General features: G+C 39.2%; 1 protein-coding gene across 1 annotated transcript in view; it reads right to left on the bottom strand.

Annotated features, from left to right (window-relative positions):
• Positions 1–12,322: 12,322 nt before the first annotated feature.
• The window catches only part of myo1g (myosin IG), a 50,094-nt gene continuing 41,781 nt past the window's right edge, over positions 12,323–20,635 (bottom strand). Inside the window, exon 22 of the mRNA XM_059350033.1 lies at positions 12,323–13,059. Coding sequence (XP_059206016.1) covers positions 12,897–13,059 — 163 coding nt within the window. The 3' untranslated portion in view covers positions 12,323–12,896. The remainder of the gene's footprint in view (positions 13,060–20,635) is intronic.

Below are 20,635 nucleotides of genomic sequence, written 5' to 3'. Positions count from 1 at the left end.
TTGCAGCTCTTGTAGCTTCATATTAAGCATACAGACATTAAGGTGTTATCAATCGCTGCACTTGATGCCAAACTATTCCTTCAAAAGAGTAAAGTTTACCATCATTTATGATTCTTCCATGGCATGAATGGTAATTTAATAAAGCATTTGAGTTGAAATCCAAATCTGGAGCTTCTGTGTGTTTTCATTCACTCACTTAACTAAGAACCGCCTTTGTTCTCCACACGTGAAACACTCCCCGCCGCCTGCAATCCAGCTAACTCAAGACTGGCAGTAAATTCACGTGGGACATAAAATAGCTTAATGCACGGCCACACAATGGGCCCGGCGCTGCAGATGGCCTTTTGGCTTCCTGTCAGCGGAGGGAGGGGGTTTCGCTCCATCTGAGCATGTCTCTGCAGTCAATCACTGGCCTTTCTAGCTGCAACCACAGGTGGAAACACTGTGATGCTGCTTCTGCTCAGCAACAGCCTCCTCTCTCTCTCTCTCTCTGTGTTGTGAGGCACAGAAACATGGAAGTCACTGCTGCAGAGCTGAGCGAATTTAAAATGAGTTTAATATGCACATTTAGTAACATCTGCTCCTGACTGGCTACCAACATCTGATTGTTATCACTGTTTACATGTAAACACTTAGACAGTTGTGGGCTGTTGTTGCCAACTGTATTCTTGTTTTTACCAAAATTTTACCTGTTTTTCTTACTTTCTGTTCTTTGTGTATTGTTTGTGGTACACTTACTCTAGTATTATACTTAGTACAAATTTGAGATATTTTACTTAAGCTAGGGCCATCATAATATATCGTTTTTCAATCGATACTGTCATTGAAAAAAAATATTAGTTTTGTTTGCTTCAAGTTATTGTTCATTGTACAACTAAAGATACATTTCTTTGGACAAATATAATGATAACAACAAAAATAGCTCATAAGAGTTTAATTTAAGAGCTGATATCTAGACATTTTACATGGTTTTCTTGAGAGTGAATTTGGTTATTATCAGCTATTTTTGTTGTTATCATTATATTTGTCCAAACAAATGTACCTTTAGTTGTACCAGGCATCAAAAACGAACAAGAAATTGAGGAAAACAAAGGTTGGTCTAATAACTGGAATGATGGATGCATGGATGGATGGATGGACAGATGGATGGATAGATAGATAAATAGATGGATAGATTTATTTATATTTATTTATTCTTTATTTATCCTGAGGGAAATTCAAGCTTCACTACATAATTATAGGGCAAAAATAATTCACCATAACAACATTATCTAAAGAAAATGTGTGGGAAAAAGAAATATTACTAATTCTGCCAAAATTAATTTTTAATATGTTTTGTTTTGTCCCTTGTTTTGTTTTGTCCCAAATTAATTGTATTCAAACTACAGAGAGATAGAGAGAGTCTGACAGAAATTTAAATGATTAAAGAGGTGTGGGATTATTTACACAGAATTATTCCATCTGTATTTATAACATGATATAAAGATTTCATCTTTTAAGGCTCCGTTCTTTTCCGGGACATTGAAATGGAAACGGCCACTCAGTTTGGCAAAAACGGTGATGTAGGTTATCACAGTAAGCTCTGAACGATAGCAGAAGCCACTCCTGTGTTCTGGTAAAATTGCTGTTTTTGTCAATGGAGTCTGGTGGCTTTGGAGGAAGCATCAGTTCCCCATCATAAAGGGCTGTCTTACAGCATGTAAAGTGGTTAAAATATTCCTTTTTTTCTTCCCATCGTCTAATCGGATGAATTAAGAGTGGTCTGTCTGTTTTTGACTAAAAAGGCAGTACGGTGCGCCTTCAAGAGTCACCTTCGTTTTTTTCAACCTGCAACAAGCGATCCTTCTGATTGGGCCCTAAACCAGTAATATTTTATGTATTATTCTGAAATTGGCTATTTGTTATGACTATTTTAGTATACCAGAGCTTTCAGCTAGAACTAGTATTTCTTTCAACTTGATATTTAATGTATTTTTTTAAGCTTTCTAAAATGTTTTGAATGTTTTGCAGAGCAGATGTTGGTTTTGCTGCTCTGTCTATAAAATGATTTGGGGATTACATTTGTGTTTTCAGAGCTGTGTTTCAGAAAATGTGCTTAAGAAGAAAAAAAAAGCTGTAATATTTGGGTTCATCTGGCTGCTAATATCCTGCACATGAATAGTCGGATATACGGGTAAGTAAAATACCGCATACACCCGGGAATCAAAATGCAGGATTTTCCCAGTTTTAACAGACACATTTAGCTTTTATCATACAACAGATGTCTGCCATAAAACTAAGACTCAAAAACGACTTTTTCAGTGAAAGCAGCTTACTTGGCGAGGCGTGATGCGTCTGTCTGGTCTCCCAGTCTGATGGCATTGGAAAATGATTATTTAAATGCCATTTATAATCTGTTCACAATGCTGGAGTGAGAGGGCAGCGGGGTGAAAACCATATGGTGCTGGTCGGAGCGAGGGTCAGTGGCAGAGGCTGCGGACACTTCAGAGGGCAGAGAGGTGAGGGAAGTGAGGATTGATTAAATGAGATGAAGAGACATATCGCTGCAGATGGCTGCCACAGCCCAACTGAGCCCTCTCCAGCTTTCTCCCGTCCTCTGAGGACACAAATCACCCAGCCCCGTGCCTCCCAGTGTCACACTTTTATACTGGTTCAGTGTGTTCCCAGTGGCTTTCTGAAAGCCTCGGCTGCTGTTCGCTGCCTTTTATCAGCCCTCTGGGAGCTAACATGCTCCAGAAACCCTTCTGTCAACCCTTCCTATATATATTATCCAGAGACATTATAAATCCAAGCTGCATTTTAAAACCAGAATCACTTTTCTTCAATCTCACCACAAAGTAATGCATATGTCAGTTTTAAATCTTAAAATAATCTTCCATGCTTTCCTGCATGTGCAAGTAAATGGCACCAACTGTAAATTAATCTTGAATATAAGCCGCAATCGTTAGCATGTCCAGCTAACTTAGTTACTACCAGCAGTCGTAAAAATGGGTAACCAAGGCCAAAAAGCATTTCCGTAAACAAAAAACATGAGAAGTCGAGTCATAAGTCCAGGGCTAACACATCCACGATGTATTTCGTCACTAGTGAGAAACTGCTTCAAGTTGAAGCTAACATTAGCAGCTCTGTCCACTTGTTTTTTAAGATATTAAGGTATGTTTCATATTCCAGGCCAACTCCAGTGAGCCCACATACCAAACTCATTATTTTGTCCAAATTCAAAAAGCCTTAGAGTTAAAAGTCAAAATTAACTTCATAAAAATATGAAAAAGTATGTAAGGTAATGGAAAATGGTCAGAACAAACAAAGTACATCTTATTTCCTATTTTTTTTCTGGAAGTACAAAACTAACTAACTTTCAACACAACCTGCACCCTTTTTTTAAATACAAAGTCAGCCAGAGACTTGTGGAGCTAACATTAGCTTAGTTAACTGGCTAGCTATTGCTAAATGCTGGAGTTGTTGTTTCAGTTAGAAACGTTAAACATACTTTTGTCTACCATTGTCTGAAATCAAGGACCAATTGTTTAAAAAACAACTTAAGTTTTTATGGTTAATTTCCCACCATTAGGCCTACCTTATGTTAAACTTATTAGTGGCTGCTGAACTAATGCAAAACACAACACAGTGAAATAGATTTAAAACACAATGTAGTATGTATAATATACAAAGGTAGGATAACATTATGAGTTTAATTTTACTAGATACCAGTAGATTCATTATGTACAGTTTACTGACATATATCATTCAGTTAGCATGACATTGGCTTAGTTAGCTAGCTAGCTAACTATTTATATTTTTAATAACTTTTGACACTAAGGCTTTTTGGATACGGACTAACCAATGAGTTTTGCAAACATATGACTATCTGGGCTTACTGGAGCTGTTGGAAAATCAAACCTACAAATACAATAAATAGCAGGACAGAGCTGCTAATGCTAACCTGAACTTGAAGCTATTTAATCTATCCATAGTTACTTTTGATTAAATCTGCTAGAGACAGTTATAATTTTAACTAGATTGGAAGAATATGCTTGCATGTCTAGCTCTGTTTAAAACCAATGACCCACAATTTGAAAAATGACTAGAAACTTGATGGAAAATCTGCCACAGTTCTTTGCAAGATTAAAAAGACTATCAGGGTGTGTGGAGCTTAGTAAACAGTCAGTTCACAACCTACAGTAGCTCCCATCGTGACCTATATATTTAAAGTTTCAATTCAATTACTTAACCTATGACTCTGACACAATTCCAACCACCTAACACGGAGGATTTCCCCGAAGTCTGTGCTGCAGCCGAGCTTTAAAAGGAATTGAATAATTTGATATCGGGGTCAGTGTGCACTGTGAAATTCTTTACAGATCAATGGTACAGTTTTAGGACCTTGGAGAGCAGAAGCCTGCTGGCACGTCCGGACGGAGCGAACAGATGGTTCACTTTGCCATGCACCCATAAGTACTGGGCGAAGGACACCGCCAGAGGGGACTCCAGGGGACTCTACAGGGACGTCAAATTCTGTGAAGAGCATTCAGAGGTCCCATTAAAGCTTCATAATGTGCAAAACCAATAGATGGTCTTATATCCGGCTTTAAGTGTTGCTGTACTCAAGTAAAATGTTGGGCCACTTACTCTGCTTCAGTATTTTCATTTTATACCCTCATACTCCTTTACCACTTTTCTTTTTTATTACTTCCACAGATATTTTTCAGAGAACATTGGACGTACAAAGCAAATGCAAACATATACAATATGATGCACATAGAAGGTAATGCTGCATTCAATTTACCTCCATGTTGGGTTGATCACATTGCAGTACAACAAGTTGGAAAACGATTATTTGACGGGATCACAAAGGTCAGGTATGCTCCAGTGAGAAATTGTTAGCAATACCAGTTGATAACAACACAGTATTTTTCACATACAAACATCATGACAATATGTCAACAGATAGAAGCTGGACAGCACTGTGTGTAGGACTGATTTAATGAGACACAAACAAGACAGAATTGTTAATAAACAGTATATTACCACAGATGGTTACCAAAACTCAATTCAAAATGGACGACAAACTCCTGAACGGGACGTTTTTAGGTGAACAAAATGGTATAATTAACTATCAGGGTGAAAACATTCAGTGCACCGTGGTAGGAACTTGTTGATCACAAGGTAGCCAAGACCTAAAGCATACCATGATTTATCATGAAATTGACTCTAAATGAGACCATAATTTACAATATGACCATCATGCTGTATTGAAGAGGACTCTAAACAAGTGACAGAGACATAAACATATTTGGAAAATGTTAACAGAGGTTATAAATCAAGTTAAGATAATACAATGCGGGGTGTACCATAGAGGCACTGTCCTCGTAAGCGGACAGCCGGGGTTCGAATCCCACTCTGAGCCCTTTCCCACATGTCTCCCCCTTCACTCTGTCTCTATCAATAAAGCCCAAAAATGGCTAAAAAAAACAAAACAATACAATCAGACTTCTTTTTGCAACCAGTGGAGTTGACCCCTGCTGGCCGTTAGAAAGACTGCAGGTTTAAGGCACTTCCACATTGGCTTCACTTTTCAGATCCAACTTGAATGGAGCCATGTGAGCTGTTTTCCATTGTTAATGCTAAGCTAAGCTAACCACCTGCTGACTGTAGCTTCATATTTACCGTACAGATGGATGACTGATATCAATCTTCTCATCTAAGTCTCTACAAAAAGGAAATAGTATATTTGCCGAAATGTCCAACTGCAATTTGAATGCAGGACTTGTTGTGGAGTATTTAGTGTGATATATTCCTGCTTTTACTTTTCTTCTGACACAATTTAAAGTGTGTATCATTTTACATGCTGGAAACTGGTTTTGCATGCTGGTATTCAGTTACATCAATAAAAAGATTCAGGTTTGAGCACTCTCAGATATTTCCTGATTAGTAAGCATTCAGGCTGATGGCATGTTGATTCAGAGCGAGCCAAAGTAAAAACCAATCTCCCCCCTCATGTTACTGTAATCTCCAGCATGTGACCTCCCCTCCGGCTGATGACGGAGGGATGCTGGAAAAACCTGCAGCGCTCACCAAACCAGTGGCCGGTCTGCCCTGAGAGGATTTAGAGGGAAAAACACAGCAGCTCTGGGACACATATTATATTCCCACTGGTAAATCCTCTCCAACTCATTACCAAATCCTCGCTGCAGGGCTGCTAATCTCTAAAGAGAGACGGACCAGGTGCCAGTCTTTTTGTAATGGAATTGCACGCCGCTTTAAGTGATTGCATCAACAAATGCCAGTCCTGATAAATTAGATTAGAAGTAGAAGAATCCTCTTTGTGCTGCAAGAAGACACCAAGAAACTTCAACATAATCCAAAACAAACGTTGCATGAAAAGAACTGATTTACATGCGTCTACATTCAAACTACTCGACTGATTGCAATATTTATGTCAGCAAGTCGGTGTGCTTTTCATTCGCGGGCCTTTTAACAGTGAGACGGGATGTGATTGGAGCTGTCAGAGAAGAAAATGATTGGAAAAAATTATGTGGAAGCAAAAGCCTGGCAGCGTGAAGCGGCTGTGAATGTGACGAGGGAACAATTGGGGGAATAATTGTTGCACTTGTGCGGATGGAAAAGCTGCCATCAAACTAAACCTATCACAGAATAAAAAAAATGATGAATAAATCTTGTGATAGCAATATTCTGCTTCTGAATCAAAATGTTCTTATTTGATCTGATGATTAACTGTTCAGCTGTTAGGAAATGTGTGTATCAGTGATGGAGAAGATACGGTTTAATTTGCATTGATCTCACAATTAATTTATAAAACATGGATTTTACATTAGTGATTAAAGGATTACACACAAACAAATATATCATTTTATGCCATAATCTCTGTTTCTGATTGAATATGTCGGGCTGGCACACAGAGGGGTCGTCTGATTGGTGGAGCTGTAACTGGGAGAAGAGTTGCCGCATCCAGTTTATCATCCAGCAGCTGATGGTCTCTGCAGAGCCTCCACAGAGAGCAGATAAGAGTCCGAGGATGAGACGTTGTTTGTGGCATTTAAATAAACAAATCTCAAAGTCATTTGCTTGTTCCCTCTGCAGCATTCAGACTTCTGACTCAGTCGTGTCACAAAAAGATGCAAGCTCTCCGGCCAATTCTGACTTTAAATTAGATTCACAATTAACTTTGTTTTGCCACAAAACACAATTTGTTGTCAAAATAGAGACACGAGAGAAAAGGCTGAGGACGGTTATTTCTGCCGGATGTTTACTTGCACTTTACTCTGACTAATGAGATCTCAAAATAACTGAGTGCACCAAAAGTGCTGGAGAATGAATGTGTTTTTGCACAGCTGCTGACTTGGGTCACCTAGTTACTAGAAGCTGAAGGCAAAGCGTTGTGGGTGATGCAGGTCACTTTATACAGACACAAAAGGGATCAAAATCCATGTATGTCTTTGTTTCAGAAGGTCTTACAACTCTTCAGATACAGACACACAGAACACCTTTGTCAGTTTGGATATGTCAGGGACAGTAGCAGAAAATTTTGAAGCAAAATTTTGATATGTCACATTAGGGAAAATGCAAATCAGGGACAATTCCACCAACTGGTTTAGAGCGAATAAACGGAGCTGCATAAACATTCTTTCACTGCAGCGTAATGTGTTGCTGTAGGCTAATCTGTCAGTAAACAGAAGAAGAAGTAGAGATTGCGCGAGACAGAATAAAAACAAAATAAGGGGTTGTTAACTTGGACAACCTTGGCCACCCACGAGAGAAAATGAAGAGAAGTCTTGAGGAATCGGATTAAATTGGGTAACTTATAATTGTTATTTTAGGTCAGAGTGGAGAAAGCTGATCAATCATGAGAGTAAAATGTTCGTAACGTCAGAATTTATTTGGAAAAGGCGTTTCTATTTCCCATTTCGTGCATTTGACTCGTCTATCTTTGCTTCCACCAGCCCCAAATTGTTCTGCCCCAAACTGCCCTCCTTAACTGCAATTATGTAGTTAAAATGGTGCTCAGTTTGTTTAACTTACACCAAGTTAAAAGTAATTGTATCATATTGCAGAGGGTTACAAGAAGTCCTCTTTTTGCCTGTAGTTACCCTATTTCCTTGATAATCCACCTGTACTCTGTTGACATACAGAGATTTTGTGGTTAGACAGTGATTGTATTAGGATGGGTGAGGGGTATTCTGTTTAATCAAGCCAACATCTGTGTATTCTTGTCAGTTAAGTATGAATATTGTTGGTAATATAACTTTATTGAACTACAAATTACAGGGCTGACTGTATGAATGTTTACCCTGCTGTGAATGTATGAATGTTTGTTTATATTATGTGAAAAAACAATAAACACATTCTTAAAAAAAAAAAGAGGTGCTCAGACAGAAACTAGCCCTGCAGTTTCAGAGTGCAATTCACTTCTAAACTGCTATTGCATATATGAACATGTGTATTTCTTATGATTGTATTACATATGATCAAAAACTAGTTGACACATCTAGTTGACAACATCAAGCAGCAACACAAGACATAGTAAGCCAGATAATATTAATTACAAGATGTCCAGCCTGGTGTCTGTCTGCAGTCTTTTGTTTTGTTGTCTTCTTCTGTCTCAGCGTCTCTGCCATGATGTCCATAGCGGCGGCTGAACCCGGTTCTATTGCCCATGAGCCCTGGCTCTGGTTTTGGCACGAAACAGGTGATGCTCTCTGACAGGATTTCTCCCTGCAACAGGCCTGAAAACATCGTCCTCCCAGCGGTCCAAAGCTCCTGTGCTACCGGTGTAACACTCCCCGGGTGCTCTGAGCAGTCCTGGCAACTGAGCTAAAAGACAGTTAGCAGCAGTTAGCTATACTTTAGCGACAACCAAAGCTTTCTGTCCATAAAGAAAGTCTGTAAATTATTCAATGAGTCATGGCTGAGCAGCTGGAGGAAACTGAGGGCAAAACAGAAAACATTTTCTCTGTAAAATATGATTCAGATCCTCTTAAATCAGTGACAGGGCTGGTGGCTGTTGGAGATGTTATTTTCAGGTAAAATAGTTGCATAATGTTGCTTTAAAACAACACCAGCTGCTGCATTGGTGGTGCCAGCAAGACATGAAATACTGTCCAGGAAAATCCATTTCCCAGACTTCAATTTCACACCAGAAACCTGCAGTTTTACTTTTTTAATGATGTTATTTTAATAAACTTGGCTGCTTTTGTTTCAGGTTTCCCCAGTGTCACTAATTAATAAAATTAAGTTGAGGTTTGTGGAGTTTGGATATAATTTAATGAATTTTTCTGAAAACGTTTAGGAACAGTTGCCTTAAAGCATCTAAAAGTACAAAATATTTGCTGTTTCTCTCTAGAAGACAGTTCACCTTTCATACAGGATCTGTCCTCCTGACTGGTGGGACACACAACCAGCCATTTTTACTTCCTCCAGGTCGTTCACACGTTGCTGTCACCTGTGGATCATTAAGGTCACATTGCAGTCATGTGAGAATCCTTAAGAGTTGCAAGAATAAAAGGTGTGAATTGGTGTCAAACCATCCGAGAAAGGGACGTCTCAGGGCGGCTTTGTAAGTAGCTGATAATTGCTGTTTTCAGGCCCCAAATCTGGATGACACTCACATGACAAATCGAGTGAACCATTGTGTTTTAGACTTCAAAAAAAGGAAAGGGAAGCTTTGTTAACATCTGGAGAAGAATGGATTTAGCTAGTTTTGAACAGTTATGAAAGCTGTATTTGTTAACTGGTCAATTAAGAGCAAGAAGAATGTATTTTTGTTGAATAACTGCGATTTAATTATGCATTATAGTCATTTTTGAGCAAAAGTCAGTGCCAGGAATTGGTGTGATAAAATGTTTTGAAGTGCTTACATTAAGCATTTATTTAAAACAGATCAACCTGAGCCTGTTTTCCATTATTTTAACATATATTATTTAGATAGAAAACCAAAGAACACAAAGACAGAGACGAATGTCAACCTTTGCACAGTTATATATTCACAGACTACACCCTAACAACATGATGCACTTTTTTTTTGCTGTTAGTTATTTTAGGTTGCTGAGTGTTGATTGAAGAGGTGCAGAAGTGTTAAATTGACGCTGATAGGTGTGAATGTACCGTACAAAACACAGCACAGAGACTCGGCTAAATTAACAACAGGAGCTTTAGCTGAGTGTGGTGTGAATTATACAGACGTAATATAGTACCTTCTGTTTCCAAGTCACACATAAAATACATACACACATCTGTACACACACACACACACACACACACACACACACAAGGATTTGGGGAATCACAGTGTGTCACGGAGCCAAGTCACAGCGAGGGCTGGCCGTCACTAAGTCGCACTAACAGGTCACTGTGGAGAGAGACGGGATGAAAACTGGCAGCAGACGACAGAATTAAGCTCTCAGACTGAACTGTTTACTGAGATAAACTGAAATATCCACCATTTGAAAAAAAATATGTATAGTGACAATACTCAAAGCTTTACAGGTAGATAAATGCATATTTTACAATCTGTATTTAAAATGAGCCTGTTGTAATGACACAGGAGAGTTGACTGTAGTCTGATGAAATGCCTCAAGTGATGTCACTCGAGGCAGCATCAGTTGAGGACTACAAGTTTGTCATTGTAGAGTTACAGTAATAAGAAGTGACCTTACCAGACCTCTGCAGCTCGCTCCTCCTCTTTATTGCAGGTTAGCTGCTGCTAGCATATCACCAATGAATTGCTGACAGAACCTTGATGCTCATGTTGCATTGTGGGTAATGTAGGCACCATGCAGAACGAAGTATTGAATGAAAAATATAATATATTTGGTTCAGCTGTGTCGACTTTGATCCATTTAAAAAAAAAAAAAGCTAAATCAGTGAAGCCTTATAAAGAGAGATTATTTAACATTTCTCAACACTAGCCACTGTTGCAGCTGACAATTATAAAATTGTCTATTTTGGATTCCAAATGCTGCTTTTTACCAAAAAGTAACACATTTGCAGACCTGTAGTTCGGTAACATTAGCTGCTGAAATAGCTCTCAAAGCTAGCGGATGATAAAAAAAAGCCGGCTAACACTAACTTGGTGTCTAATAAAACAAGAAATTCACACATTTTATTCAGAGACTCTTTTGTATTTGTGTTTAAACTCCAGCAGTGGAGGGTTGTATGGAAACGGAAATGTCTGTGGGTATGTCGGGTCTTTTAGAGTCAACATAAACATCACTGGAAGTAGGCGACAGGCTGTAACTGCAATCCAAAAGAGTTCACTAAACAAATTAATAATATCATTTTTTAGGGAGAAGCAGTCTATGTAAGATGGTTAGTTGTTAAATGGTTGAAATCCATATTATTTCTAATGAGATTTGATTTCACTTTAGAACATCCAATGTATTTTCTGTGTATCTGATGCACAAACGGTCCATGAAAAGCTTTTGTTGTCATAAACTATTGGAATCAACAAGTTGTCTGAATAATTTTGGTCTTGGCAACAATTTATATCAGGCCCGTGTATGGGTTCGCTGTGAATTTCAAATGCTTTGTGTTATTGTTGCTGTGTGTGGTGTAAAACGTTCTAAAACTGCTGTAAGACATTGTTTGCCAACCAAATTAATACAACCATGAATTTTGTGCAGCAATTAATATGATGTAATTACATAGACTTTCACTCAAAACCACCAACTGTGACTGACTTCCAGTGAACCGAAAAGTTGCCAACCTCCATTGTACTGTGGCTAAATCTCACAGATCTCAAAATGTGTGCAAATGAAAACAAGTCTGTCTGAAGACTAGAAAATGTTTGTTTTTTGGGGATTTTTTAAATAATTTGGGTCACTCTTTTAAAACATTTCTTCCCGTATGCCTGAATGCATTGAAAGTCACATTTAGAACATTTAGAGATTTTAATGTTCTGTGCTCCTGTAAAATGACATCTGCAGCATCTGTGTGTGTTTATCAACCTAGCTGATCTGATGCAGAGGACACCGAGGGGACAGGGGAGGAAATAGCTCTTACATCATTGAGCTTTGGACACTGGAACAGTTTGGATTCATTTCCTGCAGTGTGGAGAAGTGAAACGTACAAACAGTGATACTGTAAACTGACTGTATCTGTGCAGGAAATCCTCTGGATCACAGAACAGCACAGACAGACTCCTGACTTCTTTCATTCATATTTTCACGTCTTCAATCGTCTCTAAAAGCCCAGAAGCACATTTCAGAAAAACATTGTAATCACTGTATAATGTCGACTTGTCTACAGAGTGCCGACTATTCATGTGGCAAAGCATTTGGGAGAAATTAAAACACAGAGAGCTCGCTTAAGTAAATCTTGAATAATTTATTTTCTTTCTTCGCGTTTCTCTTTTTCCTTTGTATTACTTCTGACATGAAATTATTGTCACAGTCTGCCTTTTTTAAAGGCAACAGCATGACACAAAGCACAAAAATAGTTCTCATTTCATTTAAATTCACCTTAATGTACAAAAATATATCTGGAATGTTTTCTCTTGAATGCTTTTTATGCATTATGATATACAATTTGTCATTAAAAAAGTGCATTTATTTCTGTTTTTTGTTCCATTTTGTCTTGAAAAAGTATCTTCAAATATCTCATGTGACAGCAAAAGCAAAGACAGTCTCTACAGCAACATTATAATCTTTTAATTTCTCTATTCAACACTTTGGTAACTGTGCAGTGAACACTGTCCTCCTGTAGCTCAGGATTAAGAAGCAGATTCTGCTCTGGCTTTAAAAAATATTCAAACAACCTTTGCTAATTACAATAACAGTTTTTGAAGGCAAAGTCGAGGCCAGAGTCCCCGAAAAGCAGAGCTCCAGTGGTCTGGTGGAGGTCCTGAGGTCAAAATGTTGGTGTTGAAGTTGGACGGACTGTTAGTTACCGGGGACGAACAGGATGAAACCGTCTCGGCTCTTCTTGAAGTCTGCGTTGGTCTGGCCCGGTTTGGTTTCCACGGTGACGTTCTTCGGTTTTCCCCGCATGTGAAGCTGCACGGTTGAACGGCTAACCTTCACAGGAAAGTGGGTTTTTCTGATCCTGGAAGAGATAAAGACAAACACACATTAAAAAAAATATATTCCCAGAAACTTTGAACTTTACTTTCTTCTACATAACATCAACTACAACATGGCCGTTTCATACACTTGCACACATTTTTTGCGCTATTGTACTCACTCTTGTAAATATCCACTTGTACAGTATTTTTTCTTCTTTATTTTTTCCGTTTTTATATTTTTATCTACCTATCTACCTATCTATCTATCTATCTATCTATCTATTGTTTCTTAGAAACAATTTTTCATATTTTTTTTCCTACTTTTAAAAGACATAATGACACAAAAAGACTGTTTTAGGGCTGTACCGAATTTCATTTTGTTTTATATTCAATTATGATGTCATAACCTCTAAAAATCCTTTACAAATGATAGAATTAGCAATCATATCCCACGGTCTGTCCGCCTTACTCCCCGCTGATGGGAGACTTTGCTGGGAGGAGAGCTCCAGAGATGGACCTTCAGTTAACCACTGTGACAACCTGAATTTAGCCAGCTCAAACCCTAACTCACCCCCCATGAAGTCTCCTTGCAGCATGAAGTGAGAAGGATCACATAAGTCTGAAAGAATCCTACACAGCTGCCACTAGAATCAAGTTATACCAATAGTATAAAAATGTTTATTTTGCCCTTATATAGTTGTTTACAGAGAACACAAGTACAGCCAAACTGGAGCAAACTGTTTCTTCAGGCAGTGTAATTTTCCACCAACATCTAGTTGAAATCAGAACATCGCAACAGGACTGATATTCACTGAGTCATTAATCATCTGTTGTGTTGCGTACCCTGCTTTAAAACACACTCGTGTGTTCGACCTGACAGGTGTCTCTGCTCGTGGAGATTTGCCTCATTTGAAAATGTGAAGATTTGTTCCTCACAAACACCTCCGGAGCGATTTAAATGCTAATTAAAAACAGTGAGTTATGTGTAGTGAGTTATGGATCACTTCACACTTCCTGAAGCCACGTGATTATTTGCACAGTCACATCCAGAGTGCAGGTGCTTCGGTGTCACACACCCACAGTCCCTCTGCTGACAGCTGGGACAGGGGAGCGTGGCTCTGCCTGCTCGACAGGCCGGTTGCTGCACAGTCAGCTGAAGATGATCCACTGTGAAGTCGCTGCTTCCTCTCGGCCCTCGGGGATCCTGCAGCCTCAGCCTGGCCGCGGCGACCTCGCTGCTCCGCCAAACACAAGCTGGCCCGGCACATGGCTCGGGCTCTGCAGTGTGCATACAAAGAGCTTTATACTGGATCCACCGACGTCACAGCTGGGGGCCCGGGAGACTACCAGTGCATGGCTGGTATTCCCAATTCTCCTGTGAACGTATTCAGATTGTTGTTTGTCTATCCGTGGACGCACTTTGTTTGAACCAGACTTGAAGGCTTTAAAAAGCAGATGCAGAAGAATATTTGCCAACCAGCTATTTGGGGACGCCTTTGAACGTTGATAATGTGACTGATAAGCAGAGCTGGCTTGTGCATTTAGGCCACCTTGGCAGCGATCCGTCTCCTTTGGCAACAACGACACAATGTACCGATTCACACTGCTGGTGTCCAATTCCCCCCAGACCGACTGCTCCTCTTCAAACACACAGGCTCAAAATCAGATCCCACTTCAGTCCCACTTTTTCAAAGGTAATCTTAATTTATGCAGATTACATAATATTTTAGCTGTTATGCAATAGTGCTGGCAGTCTGATTTAATACAGAAGATACACACACACACCAGGTGAGAGCATCACACGGACTAAAATCTGTGAGAAGAGACAGAACTAAAACACCACATTCAACTCAAAGCATCAACTGAATATAAAGAAAGTAAAGGCACTGCTCAGTAAAAAAAAAAAGTACAGTCATGTACATAAACTAGCTTATTATGAAGAAGTTTTTTGGTACATTTGCATTTCAATCCTTTTTCCAAAATCCGTGTGTTGACACCCAAGTAATACCATTGTGCAAAGTAGTCATACTATCTCTTCCTTGTGCGCAAATAAAACCCACTTTAATCGACCTAAGCTGTATAATAGTCATCGTGACATCACATGTTTGTTTGTGGACGCCAGTTTCGGCATTTTGGCCCTCGCCAATTTTTTTTTATTTTTTTTTTTTTTTACACTGGTACATACTGTACACATGCACGGCGGTATGGACCTCTCAATCGTACATTAGCCGTGTCCCAGCATACCCTGCTTTATTGTCTATTTTACTGTAAATGGGAACATAATTTACAAAATGAACAACATGCAGTATTGAAGAAGACTTGAAACCAGTGACTGAGACCATAAACTGATTATGAGAATGTTCACTGAGGTAAACAATCTGGTGAGAAGTACGGTCGTATTCCTAATGACTTACATACAATTGGACTTCTTTTGCAACCGGTAGAGTCGCCCCCTGCTGGCCATCAGGAAAAAAAGCAGTTTTTCTAAGGCCCGGAGATTGACACTTGGTAGAGACAGAAAATTAGGTCTACAAATCACACAATTGACCTATTTTGGATTCAACAGCAGTTTACATCGAAAGGTGAAAGTTTGCAGCCCTTTACTTTGTCCCAGCTTGTTCGGGTCAAGAAACAAACTGATTCCTACCTAGATAATTGTTAAGACTTGTTACATTGTTAAAACACAAAATTGTGTGGGGAAACTGGTGTATTTCAACCCAAAAAGTAACTTTAAGCTGCCACATAATTTGCTTTCTTGGTGCCAAAAGAATCTGAACTCTGTCACTGCATGTTTCTAGATCTGTGTTGCTGTTCATCATAAGCCACTCCAACAGGTGTGGCCTTGCTCTGTTTTTCCACTCTGCCCCTCATCAGCCTCAAACTCCGCCTTGCTGCAGCCCCAAAACCAGCTGCTCTGTCCCACTGGAGCAGTGACAAGCCCGACACAGAAACCCACTGACCTCCAAAGGGTTTAGATTTTGTGTGTGATACGATCTCATCATAACGGCTACCACGAGTGAAACCAGACACCGGCAGAGAGCGTTGGGGAAGGCCTCTGGCTGTGCCTGAGGATTTGCTGTGAAGACCTGCGGTGCAGCTTTCTGCAAGACTGTGCAGGCTCAGACTGTCCACCATTAAAAACATCCGGCTGTCACTCTTCATGTGAGTGCTTCTATTCACAGCTGGGTGGTAAACAAGAGCCATTACTGTATAAAAATTGAATTCATGTTTAATCTGTGCAGAATTTATGCTCAATAAACAGAAAACAAAAGTGTTTTGCTGTGATGAGTTTTTCAAGACTCTCTTCACCTAAAACAACAGCAGCATCTGTCACGTCTTCGAATCTTTCTGACAAGCCGACGGTGCAAATCTTAGAGACGAAGGTGGAAGTGGTTGTTAAAGTGCTGCCAAACCTCTCAGGGAGGAGGTTGAGGTGGATGTTTCCGGACACGGCGGCTTGCATCTCGTCTCCAACCAACAGTCAACAGGGTTTCTTTTAACCAGGGTTTGTAAGGGCTAAGCTGCAACTTGAAAACTGTCCTTTGCTCGTCTTCTTCTCTGCTGTGGTGGTCAGGGAAAACATTTGGTGCAGCAAGGGAGGAATCGCTCACAGAGAAAAAACAAAAGCTTAAATGTCTCAGGGCTGTACAGTGTGACATATTCAATCATGGAAAAAAATATTAGACCAACCTTGTTTTCTTCCATTTATTGTTGACTAAAGGTACATTTGTTTGGAGAAATATAATGGCAACAACAAAAATAGCTCATAAGAGTTTAATTCAAGAGCTGGTATCTAGACATTTTCCATGGTTTTCTTGTTTATGATTTTGGTTATTATCAAGAAAACCATGGAAAATGTCTAGATATAAGCTCTTAAATTAAACTCTTGTGAGCTATTTTTATTGTTATCATTATATTTCTCCAAACGAATGTACCTTTAGTTGTAGAAGGCATTAAAATGAAGAATAAATGGAAGAAAACAAGGGTGGTCTAATAATCTTTTCCATGACTGTATATCGGCACTGTTTTATTACTCACTTTCTCTGCAAAGCACTTTGAATGGCAATTATGTATGAAATGTGCTCTATAAATAAAGCTGCCTTCCCTTGCCTTACAAGACTATCACCCTCTGTAGCACCAGTGCTTTGGGTGAAACGAGTTAACGTACAGCCCTGTATAACTGTCCATTCATATTTTGGTTGCTTGTGTGAGAGAAAGTCGTCTCACTCTCACCTGTAGCTTTCCATCCATCAGAGCCCCTCCCCTCCATTGGCTCCTTTCTTCCATCCCAGCTGACTAGACACCCACTCATCAAACACAAGCCTACAATTTCCCCTTGTAATCTTAATTAGCACTTCCCCCAGCTGCCTGGCAACCATCTCTGGGGTGCTCCACAGTGGGGGCAACGTGGGCCGAAAAAACACTCGAGTTCTCCGGTGTGAGGCAGACCGTCACGGGGTCCGCTTTGGCGCCATAGTGTTCATCGTCCATTATAATTACCATCACCGTCATCAGAAACAGTGGGCCTATCTCAACCAGCTGCACCCTGCGTCTTGAGTCTCATCAGGGGGTATTCTGGGAAAGAAATGAGTCACACTGTAACAACAGTGGAGCTAACGCATGAAGAGAGGTTTCTATAAACGAGTTGATATAAAGATGCAACAGTGTTGTCTGAAACTTGCACGGCTTGAATCATGAATGTGTGTCATCAAGGGTGATGCACTTTGACAATGCTGGCTCCAATAATTTCCTCAGTGCTGGTTAATTCTGAAGACCAACGACACGTTTCTGAGATAAGAGCAAATCAGTGAGGGGGCTCACAGAGGGAGAATACGGTCATCAATGAGATGAGGCAATCCATCGATATCATGGTTTTTTATGCAGCTTGAGCATTCGAGACATTGCTAGTGATGGTTTTTGAACTCTTTAAATCATTCCAAACAACACAAGACAACTTGTGCTCCATGAGATAAAATTTTGTTCTTTTTACAGATGAGTTGCTGTGTAGTACCCGACAGTAAACCGAGGCTGTTGTCAAGAATGAAAATGTTGCTGAGGAATCCATTTGTTGCACTCCGAGGTGGATTTAAAGGCAGCACGTGTGCGCCGTTTGAATCCACAAAGAGGCCTTTTGATGCTGGTGCAGTTTTGAGGTCAGTAGCCGACTCTGTGAGTGCGCCCAGGAGGCTTCGAGGCGCTCGAACAGAAAGTCCCAGAGATTTAACAACCGAGGCACCAGTGAGGACATCTTTATAAAATGTGCTCCTCCACAGAGTGTCTTTGATGTAAACGTGTGGGAATGAGCTCATCGGGAAAATATGATGTAAAGTATTCACTGTCCCAGAGTGTTTTACTACACGCTTGATGTTTCCCACCCAACCCATCATACTGTCAAGTCCTTCCCACATATCATATCAGTATCTGCCTGATAGGGATGGGTACCAAAAACTAGAGCCAGACAGATATATCTGTTGACAGATATTATCGGCCAATATCGGTATCAGTGTACAGGTGCATCTCCATAAATGAGAATATCATAAAAAAAGTTGATGTCAGTAATTCAATTCAAAAAGTGGAAATAACACATTATATAGATCCATTACACACAGAATGAAACATTTCATGTATTATTTATTTAATTTCTTCTAATTATAATGACTATGGCTTACATTTAATGAAGACCTAAAATTCTGTGTCTCAAAAAATGTTGGCCTCTGAAAAGTATGTCTATCTATATGCACTCAATACTTGGTTGGGGCTATTTGACTTGAACTACTAGAAATGGACTTTTCCATCATATTCTAATTTATTGAGATGCACCTGTGCTGTCCGAAATGTGCTGTTATGAGAACTTTTTTTACACAATACATATTGCAGAAAATGTTGCTTGGCATTATTTAGAAATGTTATTGTCAGCAATTGACTGAAACTGAACCACAATTATGTTTATTTAGCCATTTATTTTTCCCTACTTATTCTTTATTTAAATCTGTTTTCATATAAATAAATGGTGCTTAAAGGTTATGCAAAAGTTACTTTCCTTAGTAAGTAGTGAGAGGCAATTACTAACTGTAACTAAATGACTCATGTCAGCAACTTGCACAGCATCTTACATTGTAAATACAATAATATATAATACATGACTGCATTTTTCAGCCTCATTCCGATGGAACTTTGTTTTCTATAACCTGCACTGGTCAGAGAGCACATGTCTGTGATTTTTCAACCCTCTGTCCCAGTAATAATTACAGCCCTAATTACCTCCTGTTATTCAGCTAAGTCACTGGTCCTCCTGTAATTTAAGTCCAGACCAGAGGGACACTTCGATTCAACAGTGTGTCTTTGAATTTATACATTGAACTGCGTTTACAGTTTCAGCACACAGTGTGACAGTGTGTCTGATACAGTTGACTCCGTCTTTGCTGGTTTAACTGGGTTTAGCTGAACTGATGATGTTCATTAAGTTTCATGTATTAACATTGTTGCAGATATCAGCCCCTATCAGTACTATATAGTACTATAAAAGCACATTGGAAGAGACATCTAGGTCGTTTTTTATTACTGTTCATGTGGGGGATAACATTACAGCAAAATATTTACTGGAAGATAAAACTAATATGAAATACAATACTTAGTATTGTACTGTAAAGGTCACATGATTTTCTCGCACAGCTCTTGTAATTTGCCAGCAGCTAAAATGACATCCGGAAGGACAACTTTTATTATTTTACTACCCACTTCCTCCTGTAATATTATTCCTGTCTGAATGAGGCTTTTGTAAGTCACTTATATGTCCACAGGCAGCTCTGTGCATTTGTGTACGGAGAAAAATGAGCAATACGTTTATTTGGAGCATGTAGGATTGAATATTTACAGGACATTATATGGGTCATGCGACTATAAAACAAAACAACTTATTTTTTATTACTGTGAGGGTTTATTTATCCATATTCATGTGCATTTTAACAGCTGCATATAGGCATGAAAACTGTTAATCGTCTGAAGACGGACTCATTAAAACACTGCAACTGCATTTGGTGCCAGCTCTGTTTATAGATGCTGAACTCTAATGTGCTTATATGTCATGGAAATGTACGTGTTGGGATGAAAACATATTTGAATTGTTCACACATGCTGATGGCAGTCAGTCAACACGCTGCAGACCGGATGTAATTCAGGCTAAATCACTGAACCACATGACCTGCCAGCTGTATGAGAACTGAGCAGGAAATAGGTCAGTGTTAATATACACTATCTATGACCACCTGGGCTAAAAGCTGTCGCCACACAACATTTTCAGGTCCTTTAATTAAACAAGAGTACTTATACCACTCTGTGAAGTATGCGTTTCATTCGGAATATGTACTTCAATTCAAGTTCAAGGCCTGCAAGACATTTATGACTAACTATAATTAGCCCTACCTTAACAAAATTAAAATGCTGCTTACATAAATGCATCAATACAAATAATCTAATAATCAATTTAGAATAGGGCTGGGCAATATATCAGTATAAAAAATATATCTATACATTTTTAAATGTGACATGGAATTAGACCAAATCACATATATTGATGTAGTTCTTTTTTTATTTTTTTATTTTATATATAAATGCTGC

The sequence above is a fragment of the Centropristis striata genome, chromosome 14 (genome assembly GCF_030273125.1).
Source record: "Centropristis striata isolate RG_2023a ecotype Rhode Island chromosome 14, C.striata_1.0, whole genome shotgun sequence".
Lineage (NCBI taxonomy): Eukaryota > Metazoa > Chordata > Actinopteri > Perciformes > Serranidae > Centropristis > Centropristis striata.
The sequence above is the reverse complement of the archived record's forward strand: the minus strand, read 5'-3'. Positions and strand labels throughout refer to the sequence as shown.